General features: G+C 42.1%; 1 protein-coding gene across 8 annotated transcripts in view; it reads left to right on the top strand.

The window, feature by feature from the left end:
- ATP8B1 (ATPase phospholipid transporting 8B1) overlaps window positions 1-19,836 on the top strand; it is a 155,658-nt gene that overhangs the window by 89,209 nt on the left and 46,613 nt on the right. For 6 of the 8 annotated variants that reach the window (XM_063716917.1, XM_024235977.3, XM_024235976.3 and 3 more), the window contains 10 exons: window positions 3,068-3,165; window positions 4,988-5,101; window positions 8,880-8,978; window positions 9,093-9,154; window positions 12,356-12,428; window positions 12,534-12,604; window positions 14,689-14,771; window positions 14,892-15,050; window positions 15,541-15,629; window positions 18,212-18,402. In XM_063716917.1, coding sequence (XP_063572987.1) covers window positions 3,068-3,165; window positions 4,988-5,101; window positions 8,880-8,978; window positions 9,093-9,154; window positions 12,356-12,428; window positions 12,534-12,604; window positions 14,689-14,771; window positions 14,892-15,050; window positions 15,541-15,629; window positions 18,212-18,402 — 1,039 coding nt within the window. The remainder of the gene's footprint in view (window positions 1-3,067; window positions 3,166-4,987; window positions 5,102-8,879; window positions 8,979-9,092; window positions 9,155-12,355; window positions 12,429-12,533; window positions 12,605-14,688; window positions 14,772-14,891; window positions 15,051-15,540; window positions 15,630-18,211; window positions 18,403-19,836) is intronic. The other 2 variants (XM_054538015.2, XM_063716918.1) reach the window with 1 other exon arrangement.

Raw genomic sequence — 19,836 nt, 5'->3', positions numbered from 1 at the left:
AAAATAAATGTTTGCTCAAAAAGGTCAATTCCTCTGCGTGCTGTTTTGCTGCCTTTCCTAAAGGCATGTGCATCAGTGCAGCACTTCTTGACTCATGTTAATAAGTGTTCTGTGATTTTTTAAAAAGTGCCTGTGATTATATTAATTTTGGAAAAGCTATTTTAAATATTAAAGCATTTTAAACATTTAACTTATAAAATAAAATCAGTTTATTTACTACAGGACTTCTCACAGCCTTTAATGTACCAGCAAATCCACTGAACTTCCAAGAGAGGGTTGCAAGGTGCTGTCTTCTGCAAGTGTGTCTGTCCACAGAGCTCTGTTTTCATATTTTCATGGTATCTCATTGAAATACAGCTCAAGCAATTAGCCTAAACTCATAGATGAATCAGAAGTAGGCATCAATTTGTTTGTCCCCTGATTTGTCTGAATTAGGCCAAACAAGGATCTTTAACTGGAAATAGGGTTATTGGTTACTTGACTGCAGTCAGATTTCTAAAATTGAGTAAAAATGCGTTTGTGGTTCAATTGCAGACAAAGACATACTGGTTACTTTCTCCAGGCTCCCCACAGTATTGGCAGAAGTGTAAAATTAAGAGATCAAGGTCATTTCTGGTAACCCCTCACTGCTCCTACTCGAGGTCAGATGCCACCCTCCTCTGTCTGAATCATCCAAATCAAAATTGGCCAGGGATGAGGGTATAGTGCTGGGACTAGACAGAGCCACCACCAGCTGGTGGCTTAATTATGAAGCAGATTTAGAGAGCCACAAGGGGGATGGACCAGAGGTGGACTGGGAAAGATCATTATGTCCAGCTCCTTAACAAGGCAGTTTCTTCTTTCTGCTTGAGTATTTCTAAAATTGACTTTTTAAAAATCCTTTATTGGCCTTTTCTGTCTTCTTGAGAAATCTTGTCTGTTTTTCTTCTCAGCCTTCCTGAAATTTGGAACAGTGGTTCTGAACAGTGTTCTAGAACCCTGGTGGCTGGGATGTGTCACAAGTCATCTGTGAGCTAAAGTAAACCATTAAAAGCACATGCATTTGCAAATTACCACCAAATAGAATGGATTCAAGAGTACCTTATATAAGGTCTTATCTACCTACTTTGAGATCGCCTTTTTGAGTGGAATGAGCTGTTCTGATTGCATACATGATTACAGTGCTTATGAGTGGCTTTATATTTCCATTTTTATTTTCTCTTTTGATAAGATTGCACTTGAGCTACAAAAATGCCAGGAACATTTTCATTTGTAATAACACAACTGTTATGATTACCCGATGAAAGGCAGCCAAAATGATGTGAGAAAAATGTTCAATAGTGATATTGTGGCTTTAAAAAAGCAATCAGGTTAATTATGTGCATTCCTCAATAGTCTACACTTGTTACTTTTTTTTTTTTTTTTTTTTGAGACAGAGTCTCCCTCTGTCACCCAGGCTGGAGTGCAGTGGCACTATCTCGGCTCACTGCAACCTCTGCCTCCCAGGTTCAAGAGATTCTCCTGCCTCAGCCTCCCGAGTAGCTGGGATTACAGGCATGCACCACCACGCCCCATTAATTTTTTGTGTTTTTAGTAGACACGGGGTTTCACCATGTTGGCCAGGCTGGTTTTGAACTCCTGACCTCAAGTGATCCATCCGCCTCGGCCTCACAAACTGCTAGGATTACAGGTGTGAGCCACCATGCTCGGCCTACACTTGTTACTCTTGCCATATTGTCCATATTTCCTTTGGAGTGGGAGTCTAGAAAATACATCATTTTGCCAGGCACAGTGGCTCACGCCTGTAATCCCAGGACTTTGGGAGGCCAAGGCGGGTGGATCACCAGGTCAGAAGTTCAAGACCAGACTGGCCAATATGGTGAAACCCCGTCTCTACTAAAAATACAAAAATCAGCCGAGTGTGGTGGCAAGCACCTGTAATCCCAGCTACTCAGGAGGCTGAGGCAGAAGAATCACTTGAACCTAGGAGGCAGAGGTTGCAGTGAGCCGAGATCACACACTACACTCCAGTCTGGGTGACAGAGTGAGACTCTGTCTCAAAGGAAATAAAAAAAGGATAATAAGTCATTTAAAAAGTGAAATATAATATTTTTTAAAGTATATCTTTATTATTATAGTTGTTAAGACTGATATTTTTGTAATTTTTTACTTTCAAGTGTCTTTTAATATATTCCCATCTCCAAAAATAGTTGTGCCACACTCATTGTTAATTTCTCCTCTTTGCCAATTTGGTGGGGATTCATCAAAACCTAGTTCTCTCCATTATGTGCGTCACTCAAGGGAGCTTCATCCAGCAGGCATGCTCATGGAGAACTTGATGCCAAAGAGGTGCTTCCTCGTTCTCTTTTCTTTTCTTTTTGTTTTTTTGAGATGGAATCTTGCTCTGTCGCCCAGGCTAGAGTGCAGTGGCGCAATCTCAGCTCACTGCAACCTCCACCTCCCGGGTTCAAACAATTTTCCTGCCTCAGCCTCCTGAGAAGCTGGAATTACAGGCGCCCGCCACCGCACCTGGCTGTTTTTAGTAGAGACGGGGTTTCACCACCTTGGCCAGGCTGGTCTTGACCTCCTGACCTCGTGATCCACCCGCCTTGGCCTCCCAAAGTGCTGGGATTACAGGCGTGAGCCACCGCGCCCGGCCTGCTTCCTCATTTTCTTCCTGATTTATAGCATGCTTGCCTCCAGCTTTCATAGCAGCAGCATGCTTATGCCTTCCTCTAGGCATCAAGGTATCAGCAGGATCGATTCCTTCTGAGAGCTACAAGGGAGAGATCTGTTCTAGGCTTCTCTCCTTGGCTTGCAGATGGCCATTTTCTCCCTGCGACTTCACATTGTCTTCCATCTATCTCTGTGTCCAAATTTCCCTTTTTGTAAAGGTATCAGTCATGTTGAATTAGGGTCCTCTCTAATGACTTCACTTTAATTTGATTACATCTGCAATGAGCAGTTTCCAAATAAGGTCACATTCTGAGGATGTGACCTTCAATATTTGAATCTGGGGAAGGCACAATTCAACTCATAACAACATGTTAATTTGCTACTTACGAACTTTTCTCCCTTTTTTTTAAAGAATGTACATGGCAAGTCAAAGCAAACGATCGCAAGTACCACGAACAACCTCGCTTTATGAACACAAAATTCTTTTGTATTAAGGAGAGTAAATATGCGGTGAGTTGTCAACTTTCTGAATTGCTTTTATTAAAATGCAGTTTTTTCCAGTAGCTGGCATGCTTACTACCTTCATGCTACACCTGCCTTCCACGTAACCACCTGCCTGGGGCTATTGATAATCATCATTGTTTCTATAGAATGTCATTTTTATTGATGTTTACCTTTGGGGTGGGTAGGGGGTGACTTGAAACAAAACAGAATTATGTAGATTGAAATTTTCTCTCTCTTTTTTAAATTTTAAGCTCTCTTAGAAATGTTTTATGAAAGAATATACAATGATGGCACAGAAGCCTCCTGTTTGAAAGTAATGAGTTTGAAAGGAATCTCTTAAGAACTTATCTTCCCCTTCTCTGCCTGGAATGGATTTAGAGATTTTAAACATATTTTTGACTCAAAAATGCTTATTACCTTTGGAATGTGATAAAGAATGCTTAAAGATTAAACGCAAAATACAAAAATTAGCCTGGAATGGTGGCATGTGCCCACAGTCTCAGCTACTTGGGAGGCTGAGCCAAGAGAATCGCTTGAGCCCAGGAGGCAGAGGTTTCAGTGAGCTGAGATTGTGCCATTGCACTCCAGCTTGGGTGACAGGAGTAAGATCCTGTCTCAATAATAATAATAATAATAAATATTAAGTGTGGGCTTAAATGTTGTAAGATGTGTGTTTTAATGCCAAGGGCTTCCATAGCAGAGTACCACAACTGGATGGCTTAAAACAACAGAAGTTTACTCTCTCCTGATGCAGGGATCAGAAGTCTGAAATCTTGCTGTTGGCAGGGTTGGCTCCTTCTGGAGCCTCTGCAGGAGAATCTGTTCTCTGCCTCTCCCCTGGCTTCTGGTGGCCACTGGCAATCCTTGGAGTTCCTTGGCTTACAGATGAAGTCACCCCAATCTCTGCTTCCATCTTCAAGGGGCACTCTTCCTGTGTGTGTCTGTGTGCAACTTTCCTCTTATAGGGACCCCAGTCCGAATAAGCACCTCATTAAATTAGAGCCTGTCCTAATCACATATATCTTCATCTTGATTATCTCTGCAAAGGTCTTATTTCCAAATAAGATCCCATTCATAGGTATTAGCGTTAAGACCTGAACGTATCTTTTGCAGGACACAATGCAACCCACTACAGTACCCTTTGATCTTTCTTACATAGTAGGCTCTGTCTTCTCACTTAAATAAAAACGTCACTTTTCCTGGCTTTGGCCATGTTGTTGTCTACCTTTACCCTGTTTTCTAACAGTCTCTAATGGGTCAAGGAATCTGACAGCAGGATTTATTTGGTCACAGTCTGATGTCTGTTTCTTGTTAATGCCTCTGTCATAAGACTCCAAGTAGTCATTTTGAGGCTTGGCTGCTTGGCTAGAATTAAAAGCTTAAAAGAAATATCAGTATCTTTCTTTCTTTTTTTCTTTTTTAAGGCAGAGTCTCACCTGTCACACAGGCTGGAGTGCAGTGGGGCAATCTGCAACTTCTGCCTCCCGGGTTCAAGTGATTCTTCTGCCTCAGCCTCCCAAGTATCTGGGATTACAGGCGCATGCCACCACGCCTGGCTAACTTTTGTATTTTTAGTAGAGGTGGGGTTTCACCATGTTGGCCAGGTTGGTCTCAAACTCCTAGGCTCAAGTGATCCACCCACCTCGGTCTCCCAAAGTGCTAAGATTGCAGGCATGAGCCACCGCACCCAGCCAAAATCCTCAATATCTTTCTGACAGGTTATGTTCTTTTGTCACTGTAAGCTGTGGGACTTAATGATTTTTGCAGATTTGTATACATTGTGATAAATACAGCATCATTTAGAATGACTCTTTTTTTTTTCCAACAGAATAATGCAATTAAAACATACAAGTACAACGCATTTACCTTTATACCAATGAATCTGTTTGAGCAATTTAAGAGAGCAGCCAATCTATATTTCCTGGTTCTTCTTATCTTACAGGTAATGCCGTTTGCTATCTTAAATCTGTTTGAATTATAGTGACTCGATAACATTTAAGCTGTAGACACATATAATGCGAATAATCTTGAAAGTGTTTTATATTAGCATCAGGGTTCTGTACATAAAGGAACAGTGCCTCATACACAGAACCAGCTCAATCAGTGTTGTATGAACAGGGAAAGGGAGCAAACGGAAATATTATTCTAATTCTGTATTTTAAAAAGTTCATGTTATACTGATATGGGTGTTAAAACTGGTATCCCTGAAGTGAATAAAACTAAAATCCAGCCAGGCGCAGTGGCCCAGGCCTGTAATCCCAGCACTTTGGGAGGACAAGGCGGGCGGATCACCTCAGGTGAGGAGTTCGAGACCAGCCTGGCCAACATGGTGAAACCCCATCTCTACAAAAATACAAAAATTAGCCGGGCATGATGGTGGGTGCCTGTAATCCCAGCTACTCGGAAGGCTGAGGTGGGAGAATCGCTTGAACCCGGGAGGCGACGGTTGCAGTGAGCCGAGACCATGCCATTGCATTCCAGCCTGGGTGACAGAGCGAGACTCCGTCTAAAAAAAAAAAAAAAAAAAAAAAAAAAAAGGCTGGGCATGGTGGCTCACACCTGTAATCTCAGCACTTTGGGAGGCTGAAGCGGGTGGATCACCTGAAGTCAGGAGTTCGAGACCAGCCTGGCTAACCTGGTGAAACCCCGTTTCTACTAAAAATACAAAAAATTAGCCAGGTGTGATGGTGCACGCTTGTAATCCCAGCTACTCGGGAGGCTGAGGCAAGAGAATCGCTTGAACCCAGGAGGCAGAGGTTGCAGTGAGCCGAGATCACACCATTGCACTCCAGCTTGGACAACAAGAGCTAAACTCCATCTGAAAAAAATAAAATAAAATCCTTACTTTGTAAAATTATTTGTACCTTAAAATTAAACCTATTTTTGTGCTTGTCTTTTATTATTGTATTTAGATGCTGAATTTCCCCCCAAAAAGATCGTTGATTTTTTATTAAAATTTTGGTCATAAATTTCAGTAAGTTATTTTTGTGAACTGTTTTTACATTTTAAAAGGCCTACTTAAAAATTTTTTTTTTCCTAATTGTGGCAAAGCATCCAGTTATCCGGAGAGCATGAGTTTAAATATGAAAGAACTGTTGCTATATTCGAGGGAACTCTACACACACTAGTTAGCGCCAGAATCAACCTTTAGTGTCTGCCGTGCGGATTACAAAGCTTAAGCTCAGAATATCCACTTGGTTTTTTCAGATTCTTTTTTTTATTTTTTTATTCTTTTTTTTTTTTATTATACTGTAAGTTTTAGGGTACATGTGCACAACGTGCAGGTTAGTTACATATGTATACATGTGCCATGTTGGTGTGCTGCACCCATTAACTCGTCATTTAACATTAGGTATATCTCCTAATGCTATCCCTCCCCCCTCCCCCCACCCCACAACAGGCCCCGGTTTTTTTTTTTTTTTTTTTGGTTGTTTGCTTTTTTTTTGAGACCGAGTTTCGCTCTTGTCACCCAGGCTGGAGTGCAGTGGCGCCATCTTAGCTCACTGCAACCTCCTCCTTCTCCTGAGTTCAAGCGATTCTCCTGCCGCAGCCCCCCGAGTAGCTGGAATCACAGTTGCCTGCCACCACACCCAGCTAATTTTTATATTTTTAGTAGAGACAGGGTTTCACCATGTTGACCAGGCTGGTCTCAAACTCCTGACTTCAGGTGATCCACCTGCCTCAGCCTCCCCAAGTGCTGGGATTACAGGCATGAGCCACTGCGCCCGGCACTTTATCAGATTCTTTACAGCAAACGTTGGATTTGGAAAAGTTACACCTGCTGGGATTGACCCTCTAAGGTTTTATGAAAATGGGGTAGAATATGTGTCTAGGTGGGGATGGAGGATGCGTGGAGAGGAGAGAAAAAGAAGAGACGATGCTAAGGAGAAATGGATACGCAATGATTTAGGAAACTGTAAGACCTTCAAGTCAGATAGTAAAGGATGGCCCTGTTATCAAAGGAGATGTTTAGAAAGGTGTGTGTAGAGGTTAGCACTGCAAACTCCAAGGTGCCGCTCTTGAGGAAGTAGGCCATTTTCCCTTACTTCCTTCTAGCAGGGAAGAGGAGTTTCACATATTCACCGTGATGTGGGAAGAAGGATCTTTCTGTCTTCTAACTGCACCCCAGTTATCTTCTCGCTCTTTTTTTTTTTTTTTTTTTTTTGAGATGGAGGCTGAGGCAGCCTTGTTGTCAAGGCTGGAGTGCAGTGGTGTGATCTCAGCTCACCAAAACCTCCGCCTCCCAGGTTCAAGCCATTCTCCTGCCTCAGCCTCCTGAGTAGCTGGGATTACAGGCATGTGCCACCACACCTTGCTAATTTTGTATTTTTAGTAGAGATGGGGTTTCTCTATGTTGGTCAGGCTGGTCTCGAACTTCCAACCTCAGGTGATCCGCCCACCTCGGCCTCCCAAAGTGTTGGGATTACAGGTGTAAGCCACCGCGCCTGGCCCAGTTATCTTCTCTTAAGGTCAGCAATCCAAATTAGCGTAACAGTAATAGCCGTAGGCAGCTTCTTAACTTGTGTTGTCACTACACTTAATTCTTCTAGTCTAGAAGGTCAGGCCTGGCATGACCTCCATTTGCAGAGAAAAGCTGAGACCTAGTAAGCTAAAGTAACTTGCTCAAAGTCCCATAAGCCATAAATGGTAGAGCTGACCAAGACTTGGATCTAGGAGTTGACTCCAAAGCCTGTCATTTTAACCACACATTATATAGCCCAGTGATCAGGAGGATGGTTATGAAATAACTTTATTAAACTAGTGTTCCAATCTTTATTCAAACCTAGAGGCTGTCTTGATGGAGGTAGGGCTTCCTGCAAGGCCAGCTCAGTTTCTTGGATAGGCCAATGGTGATGATCATGAAGGAAGCACTTTTTTCTAATGACCTCAGAGATGCTCTTCGTAATCTCTTGCTTTCAGAGGCAGCTAGTACCTCTTGCCATCTTTGCCTCCAACATGAGATTCTCAGAAACCACTGACTGAGAAACCTGCAGTATAGAACCTACTATGCATGCATTCCTTAAAAGCTAAGATGACTTCGGCCAGGCACGGTGGCTCACACCTGTAATTCCAGCACTTTGGGAGGCTGAGGCAGGAAGATTGCCTGAGGTCAGGAGTTCAAGATCAGCCTGACCAACATGGTGAAAACCCATCTCTACTAAAAATACAAAAAAATTAGCCGGGCGTGGTGGCACACACCTGTAATCCCAGCTACTCAGGAGGCTGAAGCAGGAGAATCACTTGAACCTGGGAGGTGGAGGTTGCACTGAGCCAAAATTGTGCCACTGCACTCCAGCCTGGGTGACAGAGGGAGACTCCATCTCAAAAAAAAAACAAAAAAAAGTTAAGACGAGACTTCTCCCTTGCCACTCCTACCCCCTCACCCCCAGTTAAATATGATTTTCACAAAAAATTTAGAGCAACTGTCTTTTAGCTATCATGATACAAAACTTCCTTGGTGTCCAGTTAAGGTTGCAGTGAGATCATTTCAGGAGCCACTGCCCTCTAGACTTTGTTCCAGGTATCCAGAAGCTAGACAGAACCACTAGAAGGAGGTTGTCCAGATGCTTAAAGAGCCTTTCCTACACACTCTGCAGGATGTAGACTTATGTGATGGCGGTGATGAGACTTGGAATTAGCAAGCTTAGAATTAGCAGTAAGTTACCTGTAAGCTTGATATGCCTTCATGGACACACACATAAGCCCTTTTATTCTTTTAGGCAGTTCCTCAAATCTCTACCCTGGCTTGGTACACCACACTAGTGCCCCTGCTTGTGGTGCTGGGCGTCACTGCAATCAAAGACCTGGTGGACGATGTGGTGAGGATTTCTCATACAATGTTCTAGTCATTGCTTTGAGTTGACTTTAAGTTCTCATGCCTTCCTTCTGTATTGAGATGTTTAAAACAGCATTTCCCCATCTTCCTTCTCAAGGCTCGCCATAAAATGGATAAGGAAATCAACAATAGGACGTGTGAAGTCATTAAGGATGGCAGGTACGGTGTCTTCTTTAATTAGTAAGTGAATTTCAAGGATGTAATGCATAACTCTTCCTAGAAACACATTCAGAGATAATTATTACAACGTAGAAGGCTATTAGTACATTAACTTTTTTTTTTTTCGAGACAGAGTCTTGCTCTGTCACCCAGGCTGGAGTGCAGTAGCGCGATCTCGGCTCACTGCAACCTCCACCTCCCAGGTTCAAGCAATTTTCCTGCCTCAGCCTCCCGAGTAGATGGGATTACAGGTGTGCACCACCATGCTCAGCTAATTTTTGTACTTTTAGTAGAGATGGGGTTTCACCATGTTGGCCAGGCTGGTCTCAAACTCCTGACCTCAAGTTATCCACCCTCCTTGATCTCCCAAAGTGTTGGGATTACAGGCGTAAGCCGCCGCGCCTGGCCTTAAATTATCTTTTTAATGAGTATGTACCCCTGTTGTAATAAATCTAATAAGGATAGTGATAAAAATAGATAAAAAGATGACTGTTTTGGGTACTAAATTCCATAGGAAATATTCATTAACATTTTTAACATATCGACACTTTTAAAAGTTTAAACTATGATATTGTTATAAACATTTTCACATATACAAACGATATACCCAGTGGACATAATGAACCTACTATAAATAATAAATTTAATTTCTTTGGAGGCAGACATCTAATCAGTATATGTTTATCTGCCATTCATTTATGGCCAAAAATGACTTGGAGATTTAAAATACATTTTAAATATATGTTTATGCCCCAGTTCCCCTAACATTACAAGAATTTAGTATACAGTTCTTAACTCCAGGATTAAAAAAAATTTTGGCTTATCTTTCAATAAACAAAATTGTAGATGTTTTACATTTCAATATTTCTGAAATTTTAAAATAGAAATTTGCATGTAAGTCCAAAATGACAAATGGATAGGCCAGCACCTTCTTGGCAGGGCTACTGGAAGGCAATTCTGAATACTGAAATATTGGAGGCAATTCTGTTAGATTCTTCTATCCGATGTTCCAGTTTCCTCTGAGGAGGCCCCCTGTGCTCTACCCTGCTAATGCTCAAGTTCCTATAGGTGTGACCCCACTGCAGGGGCTGCTCAGGCCATGGCCCTGCCAGACATGCACCCTAGACTTCCAAATTCAAGGCAACCCAGAGCTCCTCTTTACCAGTGTAGGTAGCTATGGTACAGGCTAAACATATGGGTTGGCCAGGCACGGTGGCTCACGCCTGTAATCTCAGCACTTTGGGAGGCCGAGGCAGGAGGATCACTTGAGGCCAGGAGTTTGAGGCCAGCCTGGAAAACTTAGTGAGACTCCTGTCTTTTTTTTTTATTTTTTTGAGACAGAGTCTTGCTCTGTCACCCAGGCTGGAGTTCAGTGGCGCGATCTCGGCTCACTGCAAGCTCCGCCTCCCGGGTTCACACCATTCTGCCTCAGCTTCCTGAGTAGCTGGGACTACAGGTGCCTGCCACTGCGCCTGGCTAATTTTTTGTATTTTTAGTAGAGACGGGGTTTCACCATGGTCTTAATCTCCTGACCTCATGATCTGCCCGCCTCGGCCTCCCAAAGTGCTGGGATTACAGGGGTGAGCCACCGGGCCCGGCTGAGACTCCTGTCTTAACAACAACAACAACCTCCTCTGCTAGGCTCATTGGGACACTTATTCTATTTTACTGAATGAAGTGTTTCCTAATCCTGGAATTGTAAATAAAGCCAATTAAGATCTTTAAATTGTTGTGATTTTGTCTTTTGACACTTGAAAGGTAACTTTGGAACATAATTTTCTTATTTGCAAAGGAAAAAAAGCCATCTAAACATATTTATAGCTTGGTATAGTCTATATTTGCATTAGACAGAGTGGAAGTACGGCTGTAAGTCAGGTTATTTTCCTCAGTGTTGACACATAAAAAGTCTTGGAATTAGGCCTTAGTTACTATTTTTAGCACTTGAATTTGCAGTTCTGCCTGAAGCCTCTTGCTCAAAAAACAACTCATTACTGATCGCTGAGTTGGTACTTTCGTCACAGTTGACTACATTAATTTAACAAACACTTATGGAGTACTTTCTGTATGTTGGAGGAAGGACAGTATCTTTGAGAAATTTATAGTTCAAGACAGAAGATGAGACACCTACACACATCATTCTAATAAAATCCATATCAGAATAAAAAAGATAAAAACAAAATGCTCTGACAGTACAGGCAAGGGAAAATTCACTTTAGCAAGGGAATGTGGGGAAAGATGTCAAGAAGTGAGCAAAGCCCTGAAAATGGTGCGCTAGGGAGGCTGAAGGAGCTGTGTAAACACAAGTTGTGGTGACAACACAAAGCTCCATCAGACAACTGACCATAATCCAATTTGAGTGTAGCCTCAGGGCCTTAAAGGGAATGCAGTGTCTTTGTCAGTTAAGCCTTTACAATTAAGAAGTTAACGGGCCAGGTGAGGTGGCTCATGCCTATAATCCCAGCACTTTGAGAGGTCGAGGTGGGTGGATCACCTGAGGTCAGGAGTTCGAGACCAGCCTGGCCAATATGGTAAAAACCCATCTCTAAAAAATTAGTCAGGCGTGGTGGCATGTGCCTGTAGTCCCAGCTACTCAGGAGGCTGAGGCAGGAGAATCTCTTGAACCCCAGGAGGCAGAAGTTGCAGTGAGCTGAGATCATGCCACTACACTCCAGCCTGGGCAACAGAGCAAAACTCTGTCTCAATAAAAAAATAATAATAATAATTAATAAATAAATAATAAAGATAATTTAAACAGCAGAGAGTAGGCAAGCTCTGAAGCCCCACGAAGACTCTGGGAGGCCCAGGTGGGTGCCATAACGTAGGTGCTTCTGTCCTGGGACCAGTACGGAGCAAGTGATGGGTCACTGAGAAGGAACACAGCAGGGAGGCAAGTTGGACATAAGCAAAAACAAAAGGGGGTGGCAAGTATTTCCCTGCCACGCACATAAGTGGCCCCCATAAACTCTTCCTTACATAACCTAGATGAAAAGAACGTATCAAAATCATTCATCATTGCTTCTTTCAGAGGTCAATACGATTTTCATGCCCCCACTTAATATGTTTACATCATTAAAGAGCAAAATTTTAGCATTTTCTCTGTGACTTACACATTTTCCAGAATCTGTAGCATCCAGAAAGAATAGTAATTCCCTTGCCTGTAACTTAAAATGTCAATAAATCCTCATTACTTTTAATCCTTAGGTTCAAAGTTGCTAAGTGGAAAGAAATTCAAGTTGGAGATGTCATTCGTCTGAAAAAAAATGATTTTGTTCCAGTAAGTGAGCAAGTTCTGCTTCTCTCTTTCTTGTTCTCCCCCAGCCCCTGTGCTCAGCTTTTCCCTCACGGTCTCGGTGATATTTGTGTGTTTTGTTTTGGACAGGCTGACATTCTCCTGCTGTCTAGCTCTGAGCCTAACAGCCTCTGCTATGTGGAAACAGCAGAACTGGATGGGTAAGTGTGTCTCGATGGGCCTGATTTAAAGCTGGCCTTTGAAGGCACATTCATTCCATTGAAATCGGGGCATTCTGGACCAGACGGCTTGATTTCTGGCCTTGCCTCTGCCACCTGCTTCCTGTCCCTACCAATCTCACCTTTGCCCCTCTGTGAAGTGGTGCTCTTACTACCTGCCTTTCTCCACCTCTCAGGGAAGGTAAAAGGATCAGACAGGAGCATATGTGTCTGAGCCCTTTATCAACTGCTGAGCAATGTCCAGACAGATATGAATAATATTGAGGTTACTATCTGTGTCAGAGAAAGGAACAGATTTTTAAAGTCTTTACCAATAGGCTATTTATTTATTTATTTTTGAGATAGTCTCACTCTGTCGCCCAGGCTGGAGTGTAGTGGTGCTATCTCAGCTCACTGCAACCTCCACACCCCCTGGGTTCAAACAGTTCTCCTGCCTCAGCCTCTTGAGTAACTGAGATTACAGGCTCCAGCCCCCACACCCAGCTAATTTTTGCATTTTTAGTAGAGATGGGGTTTCACCATGTTAGCCAGGCTGGTCTTGAACTCCTGATCTCAAGTGATCTGCCCACCTCGGCCTGCCAAAGTGCTGGGATTACAGGGGTGAGCCACCGCACCTGGCCCCAGGAGGCAATTTTGAATTCTCCTTGTGTTGGTTTTGGTTACTATGCTATCATTTAAAAGAGAATAAAGTTCTGTTTTTGACCAGTTTTCTGACCAGTTTTCAAGGCATTTATTGAGTGCTCACGAGATTGCCGGCACTTTACATATTAGCTCATTTAATCCTCTGAACAACCATGTGAGACGAATATTATTGGTCTGTATTACCCATGAGGAATCGGAGGCCCAGGGAGGTGCAGCAGCCTGCCCAAGGTCACACAGTAAGCGGTAGAGTCAGGACATTGCTCCCTCTGCTCCTGGTGCCTCACGCTCCAGATGTGCATACACTGCTTTACAGAGAGTGGAAATCATGAGACTGAAAACTAGGACTGTCTTTGCTTCATAGATCAGGCAATTGATTGTTGGAAATCTATCACACTTTTTTTTTTTTTTTTTTGGCAAAAAAAATACTTAAAACCAATTAACCACTTCTTAATTGTAAAGGCTAATCGGTTAAAAACCAATTAACCACTTCTTAATTGTAAAGGCTTAACTAACAAAGACACTGCATTCCCTTTAAGGCCCCGAGGCTATACCCAAATTGGATTATGGGCAGTTGCCTGATGGAGCTTTGTGTTGTCAGGTTGGTCTCAAACTCCTGACCTCAAGTCATCTGCCTGCCTCTGCCTCCCAAAGTGCTGCGATTACAGGCGTGAGCCGCTGCACCCGACTGACTGTTTATTCTCAACTATAAAACTGCTATTATTTCCATGAGAGATTCTAAAGCTTTACAAAGACATAAGCTCCTAACATGCCCTGTCAGAACAGAATGGTGAGGTTGAGAATGAACTTACCTAGTCCATGGAAATTCCTGAGTATTCGTGAATCCTATATAAAGCCGTCAGTCGTGAGAAGGCAGCCTCACCCTCGAGAGCACCTGTCCCTGGCCTGCCCTTGTGCCCACCCACGACCTTACCTTGTACTATGGTGGGAGTAAAGCTAAGACCTCCTTTTCCAAATACAATTGTCTTTCAAAAACATGTGATCCGGTTATTCACTCTGGAAAAGAATTTGACAGAGGCAAACAGAATTTCTGTAACAAATATGTGTTATAGAATCATCTTAATGTGATTAAATATTAGACACGACATTTTCGAACAGCACTTTGGTAGTCCTAGCTGGTGGTAAAGTTCAAGTTAATGAGAAGGATGTTTGTGGGCACCTCTGTCCTAACCTTCACAACAACAAACAGTGAAGGGAACCAACATTTCCCAAGGTCAGAAATTTTCTCTACTTCAGGGGATAACCTTATCCAAACCTGAAGTTCCAAGGTGAACAGAGTTTGAAAATAGAAACAGCTCATTATTTAGCCTTCATGTCCAGGTATGGCTAATGTAACTTTGGATGATTAACTTCCATTTCGAACTCGAAAATTTGTTCATTTAATTCATTTTTCCGCCTTCCTTTAGAGAAACCAATTTAAAATTTAAGATGTCACTTGAAATCACAGACCAGTACCTCCAAAGAGAAGATGCATTGGCAACATTTGATGGTTTGTACAAAACATGTCTTACTTTGCTTTAAATTTTAGTTGCTTGGTTCAATTCCTGTTGATTAAAACCAGAAAGACTTTTGTATGTGATTAATTATGTGAATCTTATATTTTTAAAAGGTCTTATTGAATGTGAAGAACCCAATAACCGACTAGATAAGTTTACAGGAACACTATTTTGGAGAAACACAAGTTTTCCTTTGGATGCTGATAAAATTTTGTTACGTGGCTGTGTAATTAGGAACACCGATTTCTGCCACGGCTTAGTCATTTTTGCAGGTACGTTCAGAGTTTCTTGGGAAATTAATCAGCTATGATCTTTAAAGACTTAGAGGGGATTGCTTTTCTGTCCTTTCTCCATCAAAACCAAAAGAAGAGTAATAGCATCATGAGCTATTCTTTTTTTTTTTTTTTTTTTGAGACAGAGTCTCACTCTGTAGCCCAGGCTGGAGTGCAGTGGTGCAATCTCAGCTCACTGCAACCTCTGTCTCCTGGGTTCAAGTGATTCTCCTGTCTCAGCCTCCAAAGTAGTTGGGCATGTGCCACCATGCCCAGCTAATTTTTGTATTTTTAGTAGAGACAGGGTTTTGCCATGTTGGCCAGGCTGGCCTCGAACCCCTGACCTCAGGTGATCCACCCAACTCAGCCTCCAAAAGTGCTGGGATTACAGGTGTAAGCCACCATGCCTGGCCAAGAAGAGTAATTTTATTGGTGAGCTAGTGAATTGATTTTTCCCAACTGATGATTACATTGAATTTTCCATTTTCAGGTGCTGACACTAAAATAATGAAGAATAGTGGGAAAACCAGATTTAAAAGAACTAAAATTGATTACTTGATGAACTACATGGTTTACACGGTATTTATTTTTCATCTCAGTAGATCTCTCATCTGGATTGCTGTCTTTTGCGCTAATATTATCGTATGTTTTTCTAATACAAAGAAATCTTACCTCTTTAGGTGGAATAGAAAAATTATTGGGCACTCCAAGCTTCAAATGCAGGAAGAAGGGATTTTTTTTTTTCAGAAATGCCTCACTTTTTCTCAGAAATGCCACACTTTTAACAGGAGAATTCCCTTGGGGAGGGAAATTTCAGTTGTAGGGTGCCCTGAGTGCTTTGATGACAGGAACTGGAAAACCAGGAAGCCCTAGATAAATTGGTGAAACTGGACTCCTAAAGTCAATGTAGGGTTGATTTCATTGCTGTTACTTTCCCATAGAGGCAGTTCTCTTAGAAGCAAACCTCCCCCAGCATCCCCAACATATACTGTATAGCTCCAAATACAAGGCAAGGCTAAAAATAAAGTATGTCAAGGACACTTAAGACCACTCCCAGGTTTGATGATTCACTGGAAGGACCCATAGGCCTCAGTACATAGTCGTATTCACAGCTGTGACTCATTACAACAAAAGGACACACAGCAAGATCACCAAAGGCTCATGGAGCAAAGTGCAAAGGAAACCAGGCACAAGCTTCCAAAAGTCTGCCGTCCTGCCCCCACTCCCCACCAAGCCACACACACAATAGGCACTTAATTCTCCCAGCAGCGATTAATGACACCATATGTGAAATGTTGTCTGTACCAGGAAGCTCATGAGAGACTCAGTGTCAAAGGTTTTTAACAAAAAAACTCTAGACTCCCCAAAAGAATGCAGATGGTCAGCATAAACCATGCTGTTTGCACAGTTAGGTATCATGAGTTTTCTTTTTTTATTATTATTATTATTTTTTTTAGATGGAGTTTCGCTCTTGTTACCCAGGCTGGAGTGCAATGACATGATCTTGGCTCACTGCAATCTCCGTCTCCCAGGTTCAAGTGATTCTCCTGCCTCAGCCTCCCAAGTAGCTGGGATTACAGTCACCTGCCACCCCACCTGGCTAATTTTTGTATTTTTAGTAGAGACGGGGTTTCACCATGTTGGCCAGGCTGGTCTCGAACCCCTGACCTCAAGTGATCTGCCCGCCTCGGCCTCACAAAGTGCTGGGATTACAAGCATGAGCCACTGCACCCGGCCCATGAGCTATTCTTATCAGAGAATAAAAAATAACCGGGAAATCCTCCAAACATCTAAGTTACCAGATACCAGCCCAGGGCGAACCTTGCAAGCTGGCCTTTGAAGGAAGCAGTCTCAGACCTGCCATGTTCGCTCTTTTCTGCCCACTTGGTGACTCCGAATATTAAGCACTCCTTCTATTTCCCAATGAAATTTTTTTCAAGTATTTATTTCAATTTGAATGCATACTTCTAATACTTATTCTTTGATTCCATATACATATTTAAAATCATATAAAAATAATAAGTTAAGAAACATTTTCCCCTACTTTCTCGTTTCATGAAAATTGTATTTGAACTTTTCACATTCATCTTTGGTGTCATGGTTGTGGTTATGAGTGTTGCACTCTCAAAGAGCCTGTTGGCACTCTGCTGTTTCCACGACAAAGTTGTGAGATAGCACTTTTGGAGTCCATGTCTAGAAATTTAAATTTGTCTCTGGAAATTTTATTCCCACTTGCGAATCTCCGAGTACCACTAGGACGGTTGACTTTTTATTCCTTCCATAAATATATGCTCATAACTTCTGCAACATAATACTTATCATATTGCTCCTTAAGTGATCTTATTTTACAATGTCATGCAATACTTATGACATTACACCTTAAGGAATAATCGCCCAAATATATGTGAAATTTTCTTGCCCTGAAAAAAAAATTCTGGCCGGTGAGGGCCACCTGTAATCCCAGCAATTTGGGAGACTGAGGCAGGCAGAACACTTGAGGACAAGAGTTCGAGACCAGCCTGGCCAACATGGTGAAACTCATCTCTACTAAAAAGACAAAAATTAGCTGGGTGTGGTGGCACGTGCCTGTAATCCCAGCTACTCAGGAGGCTGAAGCATAGGAATTGTTTGAACCAGGGAGGTGGAGGTTGTAGTGAGCCACAATAGCACCACTGTACTCCAGCCTGGGCGATACAGTGAGACTCTGTCTAAAAAGAAAAAAAAAAAAAAAATCTGTTGAATATCTTCTATAAGCATTCCAGTTTTCCAGTTCAGCCTTATTGGAAGTTGTTTCATGCTAAGTAAGATATCTTCCCCAAACAGTATGTTATTGTTCAAAGTAAACATAATTGAGAGAATGCCCTGTAATATAAGACTCTTCAAGGATTTGAATATAAGACACCACCTTCTCTTTGGAGAGATAATTTTAGGAACAAAACCTCACCTTCTATGGGAGATGTAGGATACGTCAGTCAATCGCAGCAATCAAATAGACTTTCAAAGCATTATGTTGGCGCTGTTTTTATTTGACATATATTATTTTTACAGACTACTAAATTCTCAATCATATGAAGTACTGAGTAAGGTTAATTAGCATCTAGGAAATGCAAGAGGTTGGAAATCCATCTTCAGAATGCATTTAAATGTTTTCTGTCTTCTAGATCTTTGTTGTTCTTATTCTGCTTTCTGCTGGTCTTGCCATCGGCCATGCTTATTGGGAAGCACAGGTGGGCAATTCCTCTTGGTACCTCTATGATGGAGAAGACGCTACACCCTCCTACCGTGGATTCCTCATTTTCTGGGGCTATATCATTGTTCTCAACACCATGGTACCCATCTCTCTCTATGTCAGGTAAGGCTGTCCTCTCTGGCATTTTGCTTTAATGGAAGAATGTTGTACCTTCTCCCAACGTAGTGCCTTCATTTCTAGTGATCATTGTTTCAAAGGTCACAAAGAACAGGTAAGAAAATCACGTTCATTTCAGAACTGAGGGTAAGAGAGGAAAAGGAAATTAACATTTGAGTATCCACTCTGTGCCAGGCACCTTTTATCTCATCCTGTTTGCAGATAAGGCTAGGGAATTTCAAAGATCGATTGCTACTCCTGTAGTCATTGTCTTATTAGCAAGGTTCCCTTCTCACCGGGTTCCAAAGCCCAGACTTCAGAAAGGGACTGGGAGGAGGGGAAGATTTAGCATGTGATGGAAAAACTTAGTTTTCCCTTTTGGAAGTGGTCCTCACCTCTTATCTGAGCCTTCTTTATTATCATCTGCCACACCCAAGGTGGAGAACTTGTGCTTTCCGGCCACTACCTCCTAGTAGGAAAGAAATTCTCTGTCCTTCATCAACCTCTCAAAATGTTCTCTTTTTCGTCTCAAATCTCAACCACAACAACAAAGTCAGGGGCATATCTCTGATAAGTGGTAAGCAGCTGATTTGGTGATACTTCTTCGTTTTTTACTTTTACTTTTTTTTTTGAGATGGAGTTTCACTCTTGTTGCCCAGGCAGGAATGCAATGGCATGATCTAGGCTCACTGCAACCTCTGCCTTCTGGATTCAAGCGATTCTCCTGCCTCAGCCTCCTGAGTAGCTGGGATCACGGGTGCCCACCACCATGCCTGGCTACTTTTTTGTATTTTTAGTAGAGACAGGTTTCACCAAGTTGGCCAGGCTGGTCTTCAACTCCTGACCTCAGGTGATCTGCCCACCTCACCTCCCAAAGTGCTGGGATTGCAGGCGTGAGCCACCACACCCGGCCTTTTTCTCTTTTTAATATGAAAGTTCACTGCCCTTGGCCAAACTGACTTTGAGACCTTTTTGGGAGGGATAGTGCTTTGGAATAAACCCAGCAGCCAGGGTTCATTCTTAGTTCTGATAAACAATAGCCCAGAGACATAGGAATCACATACACACCTATAATTAGAGGCATTTATTTTATTTTAGTGTCATTATATGTGCATTTGCTTTATTTTTAATTTGATTACATGTAGTTACTGTTGTTCTTTTAACATGAAGGAAAGCCCTGGGGCAGCCATCTGTTCCACAGCTACTTTGAGAAAAACCGAGATGAGTGTTACCTTTGTCAAGGGAACTATTTTTTTTTTTTTTTTTTTTTTTTTTTTTTTTTTCTTGTAAAGACATTACATTTTTTTTTTCTTTTATTATTATTATTATTATTATTATTATTATTATACTTTAGGTTTTATGGTACATGTGCGCAATGTGCAGGTAAGTTACATATGTATACATGTGCCATACTGGTGCGCTGCACCCACCAACTCGTCA

The sequence above is a fragment of the Pongo abelii genome, chromosome 17, assembly GCF_028885655.2.
Source record: "Pongo abelii isolate AG06213 chromosome 17, NHGRI_mPonAbe1-v2.0_pri, whole genome shotgun sequence".
Lineage (NCBI taxonomy): Eukaryota > Metazoa > Chordata > Mammalia > Primates > Hominidae > Pongo > Pongo abelii.
Note: the sequence above shows the minus strand (reverse complement) of the source record. Positions and strands in the feature narration are given on the sequence as shown.